The following is a 14,211-nucleotide window of genomic DNA, read 5'->3' as shown; positions in this document are numbered from 1 at the left end:
CCCGACATCGTGCTGGGGGGTGGCGAGGCAGGGGAGCCGGATGATGGTGGTGTCTCCCGACTCCCTTTCCAATGTGTGTCAAGGGATCTGTCGAGGACGCCAGTCAGGTGGTTGCGTAAACAACACCTCCACCTCCCCCCACCCCTTTACCATCCTCCACCCCCGTTCCAGGAGAGAGTGCTGGAGCCGGCGGAGAAGCCCCGCCTTCGACACACACACACATACACACGCGCGCGCGCGCCGCTGCGTGTCTATTGTGAAGCTTTGTGCGGGGGAAGCTCCGCGTTTTCTCTCCTTCGCAGTTTCTCTCTACCGGCCCCTTCTCCCCCCCCCGCCCCCACTCTCTCTCACGGATCATCCCTGTCTCCTTCTCCCCCCCCCCCGAATTCTCACGAGCGCCTGTCCGCGAGGGGGGCGGCTATTGAGAGTTCGAACTTCAAACCCAAACGGACCCGGTTGGCACGAGCCCAACAGACACAGAAAGGGGAGGGGCTGAGCGGCGGCGGCTGTGTGAAGATGTGAAGAGAAGGACGGTGCTGCTGGCTATTGCTGTGAGAACGGGCAGAGAGAGACGGTGAGTGCCCTGCTGCGGCCCCGCATTCACTGCAGTGCCCCCCCCATTTCCCCCCTCCTCATTCCCGCCGCCGCCGCTTCTCTCTCCGACCCCCACCTTCCCCGGTTTTCCAGAGTGGAGGGAGAGACTTCACCTCACCGATTCCAACCCGGAGAAGGGAGGGAGCCTCCCACCTTGTGCTGCTTGCCGCCGCCTCTGCGCGGCTTACGGAGGGGAGACGCAGGCGAGTGGGTCAGGGTCTTGCAGCCTCTTCTCCCTCCCCCCTCCCTTCCTCAGGTTGGGGTATGCAGGAGCTTCCGGTCGCCTTGCGCTCCTCGCCCCCCCCCCCACGATGAGAGATTGGAGTTGTGGTCTCTGAAAGAAAAGGGGGGGGCGAGGCGAGTCTGCTTCGGAAATCCTCCTCAAAAGGGACTGATCGTGAGGTTGGTTACTCAACGTCCCTCTGTTTGAGCTGTTTCCACTCCTGTGTACGTATCTATTATTCTAAAATAAAAGAACAGCCTTTTTAAACCCCCCCCCCCCGTTTCCTAACTCATCCCACCCCATCTGTCCAAATTCCAACTTCTATCTTGTAAGATGCAAACTTGTTACTTTCTTTTTCCTGACCCATCAACCCACATTTTGACTAAGCAGTCGTTAGAAGTATGAGGGCCCCTTCTCGCCCCCCCCACCTTACCTTTGAGAGTGAAGTAGGAATCTTAATCTGCATTAGTGGTTCTGAATACCAAACCAGCAGATGGTATTTATTCTCGGCTAATTAACAGAGAGCAAAAGCCTGTGATCTAGTGTAATAAGGTTTCAGTGAAAAATGGAGGAGGGAACTGGGAAATACCCTTTTAATTTATTTATTTTATTATTGTGTTTCTATCCAAATTTGGGGGCTATTTTACTCTGGCTTTAGCCCCAACATAGCTGCTGTTCAGCACATTGCTTATTTTATTCATTATCATCTTACATTTATATCATGCTTTTCTTCCATCCTGTATTCAGGGCAGTGTACATGTGATTTCCAAGTGATCATCCATCCTGGCACTGACCAGACATTAGACCTGTTCAGTTTAGGAACATAGGAAACTGCCTTATATTGAGTCAAACCATTGATCAATCTAGATCAGTAGCAATCCTTTCCAATGACTCACTGCCGCTCTCCAGGATTTCAGGCAGGGTTCTACCAGTCCTACCTGGAGAGGGTGGGGATTGAACCTGGGAAATCCTGCATACAAAGCAAATGCTGTACTACTGAACTATGGCCTTTGCCTTAGCTTCAGCAAGGTGGCAGCCTCATGTTCTTTAGATCATATAATATGAATATTGTTCTTCATATTTGCCAGACTGCTGCTATAAAGTGCAGTAAAATATTAGGGAAGTTTTTAATGTGTGATGTTTTACTGTGGTTTTATAATTTGCTGGAAGCCTCCCAGAATGGCTGGGGCAACCCAATCAGATGGGTGGCAATAATAATAATAATAATAATAATAATAATAATAATAATAATAATAATTATTATTATTATTATTATTATTATTATTATTATTATTATTATTACTGTATACAGCCAGTATAACTGAAGTGGGCAAGAAAGTAATATAGGATGGGATGAAGAGTTGTAATGCTTTTCTTCTGGACATGTAAAAGTAAGAAAGGACCTCTCTTTCTCTCTAGATGTGTTATAATAGGTGGTGCTATGAGAGATCATAACTACTTCATTAATTTTTACCTCTATTTCTTAAATCTAGCTAGAGACCTTAACTGCCTGGTAGTAGTCAAAGCATACACATGCTTCCCAAATGTATAAAATCTACTGCAAGCAAAGTAGATGTGCTTAGGGTATAACAATGCAAAAATGGTAGTAATCTAAAATGGTCTAAATGCCTAATTTTAAATGAAACTAAGCTTATAGTGATAGATCTAAATCAGTTCTTTCAACTGCCTTTAACTTTTAGCTGTTAATTTCTGGCATTTTACATAATTTTGTACTAGTTTGAAATTAAAAATAGTGCAAATATGAGGTATTGAATTTGACATTTTATTTTGAGTGCTTTTAAATAATTCATGTATATAAGAACTTTTGAAAGCCAGTGCTGGACAATAAGGTGATAGAGGTATCTCGTAAGTTTTTAAATCTATAAAGCATAAAATATTTATATGAAAATAGGCTCCCTAGTAATATTTTGTTACATTTCTAGGCTTTTTCTAATCTTTTGCAGAGTCTGAGAATTGCAGAGACTAAGTGTCTGTGATGCTCTTATTTTAAAGAATTTGAAATGTGATCTGCCAATATTGGATCTTGCATAATGTACTTCAGTTGCATTGAATTACTTCTTCCTGTAAATTAGGTTTTAAAATTTAAAACTTTGTCTGGAAATAGATGGCTCAAACTGTGGATTAAAAAAAGAGAAAAATTTCTCAAGGGCCTATTTGCAAAAAAATTCACTGATACTACTTTTGGATCATTATACTGCAGATGTTCCATCATATGTGAAGCAAATGTAAAAATAAAGCTAAATCTAGACATTCTATAATAGATGATAAAAACCTGATTGTAGGTATGGTCAACTTAATAATAACAACACCAAATATATATCTATATTAGCATCCTACTGGCTTTAGGTAATAATGTAACAGATTTCTTTTGAACATAACAATGCACATACAGAGGTCTCTTGTTTACGAATACCAGTGTTCAAAAATATCATGCTCCGAATGTATCTTTGAAAACATTGGTCAGATACCCCATTCAGAAAACTATTTTGTTGAAGGCTCTATTGCTTTTATCCAGCAGCACTGGGCATAAGATATATAATTAAGTTGAAATGTGTGAATACAGTAGTGCACTGTTCTGCAGTAGCATGCATTTGCTGTAAAGGCTTTCAAATATCTGTTTCTAGTTTTACCATCAGTGAGGTGCAGTATGTGTGTGTGTTTTCAGAGTGAGTCTATGAACAACATAACCAGCATTTGTATAAAACCGAGGGAAATAGATATATGTGAAGATAGCCTTGTCTGATTTAGAATGAGTCAATATAAGAGGAATATTTAGAACAGTTCAGTTAGAAAAGGTGCTCTTGTTACCATTCGTGTCTCAGGAAGAGTTATTTGCTTTAGACAAGCAAATATGTGGATTTTTAAAATGCTAGTTGTCATCTAGTATATTATTTTACAAGCTTGAAACTTCCAAAGGTTATGTCCAGTGGCGGCTGATAATAGAGGATGTGGCATATAAACTGATTGAAGGTGAATGGTAAAAGGAGGATCAGAAGCATTGTAAGTGGTTAATACTGTAAATCATTTGAAAGCACAGTGTTTCTGCTAACCATATGAAGCTAAATTATCCTACATAAGTGAATCCAATTTTCTTTTTAAGCTGCCCTGGGAGGGCTTTGCAGCATATATGTAGTTTAAATAAACAAATTGAATTTGAATACCGACTGGCATGTGTTGGTTTCATTCCTAAGGGTTCTTCTTTAATTATCTTTTAGATGCCTAATGTAGTTGCCAGTTCTTGACTTGGTCACAGAAGATAATACCCTACTAAGTCACTCTTGTAGGGCCCCCATTGAAATCACTGGATTTCAAGGAATACATTCTGGAATATGTACACAAATATTACACACCCACACACCAATTATATTTGGCAATAGTTTTCCCCCTCCCCATTCAGTGGGATGTAGAACTTTTAAGCACACAATATGCATGGAAAGAAATGGACATCTCATTTTAATTTGTTTTATACAGTGGAGTGAAATGCCCTGGGATAAGATTTTGGAAGAAAAGTGGGGTAAGCTGATGAAAACCTGATAGAATGGTTTGAGGAAGGCTGATCTCTGTGTTTTGTTTGTCACATTTATGCATTGTGTACAGTCTTTTCTATACATTTCCCCCCATTTTGTACATCTTGGGTATAAATTCCATTTCCCCCGTATATTAAATCTGACCAGCCTGTTGGTTTGACATTATCTACTGGCACGTCAAACTCCAACATGAGAATCTTCAGATGAGAAAGACTTTTCTAGGCTTCTTGCTTGCTATAAAGTTTTAAAAATGGAAAACATACTAGATTACTATAAAACATTACCACTAACTTTAGTTGTTTTATATAATGACTACCTGCTAAAGAATAGCATTATGTTATACCAGGGGTGTGGAACCTCCAGCCATGGGTCAGACATGGCTCCCCAGCCCTTCCTATTTGGCCTGTCAGACCAGTTTGGAAGAGCCATGCCCACCGCCCATCACCTTTCTCCTGGAGGGAAAAGCAGTTTTCATTGAATGGGAAACCACCGCTGTTTGAAAGCCCTTTTGCAGACAGCCCTGCACTGCTCCTTGAATCCCTGGTTTTCTGAGGTTTGTAGAGCAGTGCAGGGCTGTTTGCAAAAGGGCTTTCAAGCAGCCCAAGTCCTGGCAATGGGGGCTTCAAGGCACAGCATCATTTGACATCATAGTGATGTCAGGTGATTCACTTCGCAGTTGAGTGTGGCACATTTAATTAACATATCTAATTAATATCCCACAACCAAACCAAAGTCTTAATACATAAAACTGAAATTTTAGGGCTTAGGTATGATCTGAGATTTATGTGTATATAATTTTTTTAAATAATTATGCATTCCATTTTGTACCAGCACTTTAACCAGAATTCCTCTGGAATAATTTTGTTTCATTGCTGGAGTTCTTCATTCTGCCCATTGTTGTGTTAGATTCTGGGGTAAATCACTATTTACTGCTTTAGGGTACAGAAGTTAAAAAGGAGGGGAAAGCCAGTAGCTTTTTTGATTGGGTGGGGGTGTTGTACATTTTTATTTGTAGTTTACCGTCCCAGAGCCTTCTCACAGCAGCATACCAGACTTGTGTCAAGTCAGGTTCTCAGAAGTCGCTTTATACTGTCTTGGCCAAATCCCTGAACATATTGAGTATTTTAATATTTATTCTGGCTATGTTCTTGTCTTTGTACAAGAGGAATACATTGTCTGGGTTGTGTACAGGTAGTATAAATCAAATAACCTCCTTAAACATGCTAGTTTAATCAGTTTTCCAGCACATATTTTACATTTGCACAATGATTTCTTGCTGTCACATGCAATTCCAAACAGCAATAATGTCTAATGAAATTATATTTCATAATAACTGCATACAAAAGAACAGTTTTAATGGGAGGGGCATATACATTTTGAAAACAAATTATTTTTGCTGGATAGACATCAACTTTGGTTATTCTGATTCCAAGCAAATTTGTGCATTTTGAAAGAACTCACCACCACATAAGTCCGCTTGAGAGAATACTCCAGTTTCAATGAGATGAATGTCACTGTTGTAAATTTGGCATATGCATAGTAGCACCCCATATTTTTGACTGAGTTGGAGCAATACTCTCAACTCCTGTCTGCATGTGTCTACTGTATCTGAGATACTCCGATCATAAAATCATAGAGTTGGAAGATACCCTGAGAATCATCTAGTCCAATCCCCTGAAATGCAGGAATATGCAGTTGTCCTACGCAGGGATTGAACCTGCAACATTGGTGTTATCAGGACCATACTCTAACCAACTGAACTATCTACTTGGTCAATGGCATCATACCTTTATTTATTTACTTCCTAAATTTATATTTTACCTTTTCTGCCAAAGGAGGCAGGGAAGCAACTCACTCCAAGGAAGGAGGTCCTTTAGTAATACTTCCAGGCCTTTCACTCCACCATCAACCAGTACATAACCATTAAATTTTCTGATCACTATAATATAGCTATGTAATAGATATAGCTTCTGGAATAAGGTGGAATTTCTAAATGACTTCTGTCATTGCCTGAAGGTTTACAGCCAAGTTAAGACATAACTGCATTTTCAATAATGCTTTTATAGGCACAAACATCTACAGGATCTACATAAAGGATTTCAAAAACTACAGTAACTCGGTTTACGAACTTAGTCCGTTCTTAAACTGAAACCGTTCTTAAACTGAGGCGCGCTTTCCCTAATGAGGCCTCCTGCCGCCGGTGCCCTTCCACCGTTTGGATTTCGTTCTTAGACCGAGGTAAAGTTTGCAAACCGAGACACTACTTCCGGTTTTGCAGAGTTCATAAACCAAATCGTTCGTAAATAGGGCTGTCCTTAAACCGAGGTACCACTGTACTTAAGCAAATTTAGAAATAGATACCTATTTGGCTGTGTCGGTTTAATGAGTGAACTGAATCGAGAAAGGGTGGAATTCAAAATAGTACTAAGGGGATTCCTCCATCAGGCAAGCATAAATACTTGCACTAATGGCACTATCTCCATTCTCCTCCAGTGAGCTGTTCTAGCGGTTCTCTCAACCTCCCCGGAGCCAACTGGGAGTGAGGGGAAGCCCCATTGAGCGCCTGCCAACCTAGCAGTTTGAAAGCACCTCTGGGTGCAAGTAGATAAATAGGGACCGCTTACCAGCGGGAAGGTAAACGGTGTTCCGTGTGCTGCACTGGCTCGCCAGATGCAGCTTGTCACGCTGGCCATGCGACCCGGAAGTGTCTGTGGACAGCGCTGGCTCCCGGCCTATAGAGTGAGATGAGCGCACAACCCTAGAGTCTGGCAAGACTGGCCCGTACGGGCAGGGGTACCTTTACCTTTTTACAGCTCCCAGCTATATCCTATCTCTAGCTCATCGTTAAGGATCAGCAGCCTATCTTGGAATGTGAGCTTTTCTTTTCAAATACAGTATTGGGTAGAAAGCTTCCTTTGCCCGTCATTACCATCTGAAGCAACTACTTACCAATAAACACTAATTCAGGAGCTAGCCCTTTCAACTGATTCAATATTAGTCTTGTCCTCATATTTGCTCAAGTGATGCTATCATGGGGCAACATAATTGGCAGTACCATCAGGGACTCATTAATTTACCTATTTTTTGTGTGATACGTGTTATCATGTGCCAGCAGTGCCTTTCTGCCTTGACACGAATTGGACATTAAACATGTCAACACTCAGAAACCAGTGGATGAACATGTCTGCTAGGTATTCTCTAACCAACTTCAATTTGAGTCTGTCTCTTGCTTTACTGGATCTCACTTTCATTTGTGCTCTATAATCTGATATTCCTATCCCACCCTTCTTGTCACATTATCAGTTTTGCTGCCTATCATTTTTATCCCATGCATGAGACTTAGGTTTACTTGGCGCATTAAAGACACCACAGCACACATCACCTCTTTTTAAAAAGCCCGATGTAATCATAAAATAAGATCACAGCATAAGAGTAGCATAAATCCCATATGTCAAACAGGATGAATTAAATCCAATTCAAATAACCAAAGATTAAGTGGACTTGAGACGTCCTATTTTGAGATGATTAAAACAGATGGAGTGAGGGATCTCTTAAGCAAGGGGCAGGTGTCAATAAGATTCTTCATTACATACATGTGGCTTCACTCATTAGTTACATGTGGCTTCACATGTAATGAATTTTTTAAATAGATAGCATTTGATTTGTATTCTCCCCAAATATAATTAATAATTTTAAGGATTAGGACTTTTTGCTTTGGAAGATACAAATCCTTGAAATACACTCAAAATGTATTCCCCCCCCCAAAGCCGGTGGGGTTATTTTGGACCCCTGCAGCTATTTGAAGTACGGTAATCGTAAATTTTGTGCAGCAGACCTGACCCACTTAATACTCTGTGTGCTCCTCAACAACTATGGAGACTGTTGTCCCATGATGTTTTTGTCTCCTTTCCTCCTTCGTATTTAATCCTCCAACATTGTAGATGGTAGCATTGAGATTATAACTTTGTTGTAAAAAAAAAGAAGTAGTTGTTTATATATCTAGCAGGTGGAAAATATAAAAAATTCACTGAAAGTCATGATCATCCATCTCTTAATCTGAAAAAAGCCAGTATATTCTAATGTGTGAAATGCAGTTGTAGTCTCAGTCCAGTTCCCAGTGGACAGGTGTTAACAGAATAATTTACACTAATTACATCCTTGTTGACAATCATTTGTAGAAAGGTCAAAGATTAAATAGTTTTAAATTAACCTTTCACTTCTAGATGTGACCATTTCCTGGCCAGAGATGAGACACAAGTGATTGCAGTGTATGCTTTCCTATAATGAAGCAGTACCTGTTTATGCACAGAAGACTATTTTGAGAGTGTAAAATCAAACACCCCCTGGAGTGTTATTGGTAGAAGACAACTGAAAAGCAAAAGGTAAGTTAAGATAGATGGTACAAACATAATTTCTGATCTTAGACAGTGATCTGGTAAACTGTGATCTGGTAAACTGAATTTGAATGCAAGGTTGAGCATACCTATCTTCCAGTACAGTATAGAGAGAATATAGTATACTTTCCTATAATGCAGTGGTAATTCTTATAATTTGGAACAGAATTCCAGTTTCTTTGTCTGAAAAATTGCTTAATTAAATGGTAAATCTATAATTTATCTTGCACATCCCATTTCCTTTCTACCAGTGAAATATTGATTATAATTACTAATTTTAATGTCAAACAATGCAAAATTAATGGGCTTGAGGCAGCTGTCATTTATCTCTGGAAGAGGTAGTGTGCAAGCTGCCATTTCCTAATCATGATATTCTTGAAAGTTTCCAACTTCTTCTGCTTGCTGCCTTCCATCTCAACATCAGTTGCCTTGTGTGCAGTTTTTTTAAACACCGGGAGTAACTTGTGTGCAGTCTTTTAAAGTGAAGGTCTTAGCAAGGTGTGCCTTATTGATACTGTGATTTATTTATTAAGGGTACTGAAGTTGGCAAATGGAAACTTGAGAGACAAGACCTTGAGTACTAAAAAAGGAGTTCTAGCAATAGATCAATATGAGTTAAACTGTTTTCCCATGGTTTCCATTTTTTTTATTTTAGAGATGCTCTCCCATAGACTAAGGTAAGAACCAAAGCCCTTTCATGTTGTATGAAGGAGAAATGATGATGGATTGAGAACACTCTTCTAAGAATTGGAGTCTTACTTTCTGTGGATTCTTGTATTTTTTCAGATGATTAATACCCCTATTGAAATCTATATTTCTTTGAATAGTGTTCCTCTGAAAACAAGTCTTCTGCAACTGTATTTTCAGCCATCAGAGCAGCAGGGGGAATAATGCATTCAAATATGAAATACATCAAACCATATTTGATTTGTTGCTTAGCAGCCAAAGCAAATTATGGAAATTGAAATCTGAAACAGATTGAACATCATGATAGCAAAAGAGTTTCACTTCTGTTTGTACCATCGTATTAAATAACACAATTTCTGTTCTGTGGGCTTTTTCTACACTTTAGCAAAATTGTTCTGCTGATGCTTTCAAAATACACTGTAGAATGAAAGTAGTGTTATAAAGCTCATGTCTGGCTTGCAACATCTGAACAGATGAGCACATTAATTAGATATATCAGTAGGAGATATTAGAAGATTCTCAGCATGGTGTTTTAGGGAATGCCTTGAAATTTATTTAATTTACATTCTATTTCAACATATACATTGAAGAATATGAAAATTACATATTCCAATCTTTTCATAGCTTGCAGAACTATTTCATGCTGCACATCTCCGCCTTACTGTTGGGGATTCCTCCATCAGGCTAGATACAGGATATCACAATTGAAGCAATGTGGGGGGAAAAGTTAGAAATCTAGTTAGCTATAGTTTTTAACTTCTGCTGCCTTTTTCTCTGGTGATTGTCAGCAGCAGTCTAAGAAGCCAAGATTCAAGAGTAATGGATAATTAACCAATGCTTCCAATCCAAATTGCTAATTACTGGCATATTATGACTGATGCAATTTTGCAAATAATTATTGAGTGAGGACTTCTGCTATTGCAGTGCAGTCCCACTATTTTGAAATATTTCTGTAATTTCTACATTAGTTCTTTTAAGTCAACTGGGGACAATCTCAGTAGCTTTCTACTGTGTTCCCAAGTCAGGACCAGCAATACAATGCTCAAGCAAGGGCCAGTACCTTTAAAGGGTGGATAGAGACTGTAAGTTTACAGTTACTGAAGTGCTCTACCGTTGATACACTTTTGCATCCCACTCTAATCATTTCTTTTAATTATAATTTTAAAAGCCTTGTGGGTGAAACTTCTGTATTTGGTCTTAGTTCAATAGTTCAATACTTAGTTCAAAACTTAGTTCAATACTATTCATGGTAGGAAGTCTTGGCATTCATCAAATGCTACCTTTTGGAACTGTCACTAGAGATAAAACTGGAACTACTGCAGAACAATTCCCTGGATACCTGTCTCCCAAAATTCCATCTGTGCCCATTGGCCCCAGAAGCTTAGCAACCTCTGCCAGAGGTTAAGTGTCCAGAGGGTGAAACAGCAAAAAAAAAAACAACAACAACAAAAAACACAAACCAAACCAAAAAAAACCCAAGACCAATTTACATGTCCATATTGTCTTTTTATAAGAATCAAAGAGATAGCTGGTGTCGATCTTAACCTCCACACGTATATGATTTTGGATGTAGTCTAATTTGTTTGTACATGTTGAAGGAGTGTCAATAAATCAAAAAGGGACTGGAGAGGGCTTTATAGCAGTTGGTGGTAGCTGAACAGCTCCCTGCTTGCCATCCTTTCCTGTTATTCTGCCTATTATAGACTAAATTGCTTTTAGTCTATAGTGTGTGTGATGCAGGATTTGAACTATATGCAGGATTGTAGTAGTGGAATATTTGTATAGGTCTAGGTGCTGTAGTACAAAATTGTGAGTTTTAGAGGATGTGTGCTGGCATTCAGATAGATCCTAGATCAGGCATCCCCAAACTTGGCCTTCCAGATGTTTTGGGACTACAACTCCCATCATCCCTGTCCACTGGTCCTGTTAGCTAGGGATGATGGGAGTTGTAGTCCGAAAACATCTGGAAGGCCAAGTTTGGGGGTGCCTGTCCTAGATCATTCTTTCCTACCTAGAATTTTCCCTATCCGGGCACTGAATAGCAATATGTATGGCTATTGTTTGCATCAAACATACTGCTTTTCAGATAGACTTTTGAACGCATCACTTTGTTCTGGAGTGCAATCAGCTGATTCAGAATTACTTAATGTATATGTTAATTAATCCACTGTGATATCAATTCTAGCCATGTCTCTAATGGAAATAAAGTTTTTGAATTTTGGGGATGAATCTGCAAGAGCTACACATGACAAGCAGGATTCATTTCATACTATTATTAACACACAGTGAATTGACATTAAAGGAAACTCATTGATATTAGAACAAATGAAACAATTAAACACAATTTAAACTACAAACTAGAAGAAATGAGAATTGTATAAACTTGCCATACTAGAATAGACACATACATTTTATTCATAGCTGTGAAAATTCTGTTCAACTGTGCATAGCCATTTGATCTCAAACTATGCATTATATGGGGCTCCCTATACCTGGGTGTTACTCATCTAAGTGTTACTCAGAGTACACTCATTAAAATTAATTAACATTAATTTCAGTGCATTTTCCCTGAGTAAAACTTAGTTGAATGCCACCTGGGTTATTTAAACTATACATATATACAAATATATGTATGTGTTTTTGTTTAAAACAAACATGGCTTAGACAGACAGCAAGCCTTGGGCCAAGTGTGGCTGCTTAATTCTTTCATAGTTTTTTGGTTCAAAATCCCCAAGCTACTTCTACCCCTAGCTTGGGAAAGGTGAACTTTTAGCTGAAATGGTAAAACAGTCCTTTCTTTACCCTGGGTGGTAGCCACCTTCCTAGACTGATTTTGCTTTAAGAAGCACATGCAGATAGGGACAAAACAGGGAACTCTGAAAAGTGTAGTATGAGTCTTAAGATGTAGGCAATTTGAGGTGGCATACTCTGTCCTGATCTGGTGTTAGGCTTAGATCTGATTCTATAGAACTGTATCAATTCTTAATTTCTATTTCATTCTGACTAAACTACTGTCAGCAAAACTTTCAGTTAATTATTCAGTAGCTGTTAACATTTGTCATTTTGTTAGATTCTAAGTGAACATCATATACAATTTCTTGCTAAAAGATTGAGGTCTGGAAGGGAGGGGTGATTGTTCTTTCGGCTGAGGATTACATTGTAAGTATCAAATGCAAAGACAGGTTGCGAGAAGTACAAGTTTGATTAACAGTTTTAAATGTTTTAGTATAACCTTTCTAATCAATGGAAGCTAAAAGACTAGAGTGAAAATCTACAGTTAAACCTAGGTTTAGAAAGTACTACTATTTTGTGTTAATACATGTTGAGTGTAGAACATAAGTGATGACATTGACAGTCATGTCTAATTTTTTTTATAAAACATAATAGGGAGAATGGACCTAGACAATTTTAGGGGATAATTTTTATTTGTTTGGGGTAGTAGAATGCCCCAGACAGATGCATAAATATTATGTTGGAGAGAAGCACTTTAATATACTTCCCTGAAATAGTTTTTGTTTGGAAAACCATTTGGGACACCTTAATCCACTATGGGACATCTATGGGTGGCACTGTGGGTTAAACCACAGAGCCTAGGACTTGCCGATCAGAAGGTCAGCGGTTCGAATCCCCACGACGGGGTGAGCTCCCACCGCTCGGTCCCTGCTCCTGCCAACCTAGCAGTTCGAAAGCACGTCAAAGTGCAAGTACAGTGGTGCCCCGCAAGACGAAAATAATCCGTTCTGCGGGTGCCTTGGTCTTGCAGGGATTTTCGTCTTGCGGAGTACCGCTTATCAGCTGATCAGCTGATAAGCAGTATTTGACAGATAAGTGGCTTAGCGGCTTAGCGGCAATTTACAGATAAGCAGCTTAGCGCCTTTCAGAAAAGGCAAAAAAAAGGGGAGACCACGGAAAAAAATTCGTTTTGCGAGACAGCCCCATAGAAAAATTCGTCTTGCGAAGCGGAAAAAATATCGGAAAGCCCTTTCGTCTTGCGCATTTTTCGTTTAGCGGGGCATTCGTCTAGCGGGGCACCACTGTAGATAAATAGGTAAGGTAAGGTAAACAGCGTTTCCGTGCACTGCTCTGGTTTGCCAGAAGCGGCTTAGTCATGCTGGCCACATGACCCGGAAGCTATATGCTGGCTCCCTCAGCCAATAAAGCGAGATGAGCACTGCAACCCCAGAGTCGGCCACGACTGGACCTAATGGTCAGGGGTCCCTTTCCCTTTAATCCAATATGGCAATTCTTTAACAGAAACAAAAAAGTACCACAATGGCAAAACATTTGTAGATTTAGTGAGGGTTTTGTGTTTTTTTACCCTAGGTGTTTTTTGTTTACAGAATGAAAATTTTGAATTACACGTGTCTGAAATTTGTGGACATTGGCTGCAGCTGTGCAGGTGACCATATCCTAGTAGCTCTGCTTCTGTGTAAATTCTGCAATGAAAAGTGGCCCTGGTGTGACTTTCAACCTAGTTTATGTGGAAGAAAGTTCAATCACCCAACACAACTTTTTCTCCACTCCTCCCCTGTCCCTAAATGATTGTAAATGAGAGCTGACTCACACGATGCATCTGCTGTTTGGCTGTAGGTGGGGGATTGAATGTTTAAGTGTCCCCACATAAAGATGCTAACATTTCAAAGAGAACATTAGGGTTGGAATTCTTCTCCTTGGGCAATGAGATCACAATCAAAGGAGAGGCTACCCAGGGAAGCAAAAGCTTTGAACAGAAGGGGTGGAGCACACAGCATTCACAGGAAATGAA

At 39.7% G+C, this 14,211-nt stretch overlaps 2 protein-coding genes across 5 annotated transcripts in view; one reads left to right on the top strand and one right to left on the bottom strand.

Moving 5' to 3' along the window:
• CDC40 (cell division cycle 40) overlaps positions 1-14,211 on the bottom strand; it is an 85,781-nt gene that overhangs the window by 36,885 nt on the left and 34,685 nt on the right. The window contains exon 1 of one of the 2 annotated variants that reach the window (XM_053381661.1): positions 713-817. The exons of the other annotated variant lie outside the window; for it this stretch is intronic. The gene's annotated coding sequence lies outside the window, so the exon portion shown is untranslated. Of the gene's footprint in view, positions 1-712; positions 818-14,211 lie in introns of those variants that run through there. 2 annotated transcript variants of the gene reach the window in all.
• The window catches only part of WASF1 (WASP family member 1), a 44,757-nt gene continuing 30,571 nt past the window's right edge, over positions 26-14,211 (top strand). The window contains exons 1-4 of one of the 3 annotated variants that reach the window (XM_053381663.1): positions 26-574; positions 8,589-8,747; positions 12,517-12,605; positions 13,787-13,845. In XM_053381663.1, the coding sequence (XP_053237638.1) occupies positions 13,788-13,845 (58 nt within the window). In that variant the 5' untranslated portion in view covers positions 26-574; positions 8,589-8,747; positions 12,517-12,605; position 13,787. The remainder of the gene's footprint in view (positions 575-8,588; positions 8,748-12,516; positions 12,606-13,786; positions 13,846-14,211) is intronic. The other 2 variants (XM_053381664.1, XM_053381665.1) reach the window with 2 other exon arrangements.

Source organism: Podarcis raffonei, chromosome 3 (assembly GCF_027172205.1).
Source record: "Podarcis raffonei isolate rPodRaf1 chromosome 3, rPodRaf1.pri, whole genome shotgun sequence".
Taxonomy (NCBI): Eukaryota; Metazoa; Chordata; class Lepidosauria; order Squamata; family Lacertidae; genus Podarcis; species Podarcis raffonei.
The sequence above is the reverse complement of the archived record's forward strand: the minus strand, read 5'-3'. Positions and strand labels throughout refer to the sequence as shown.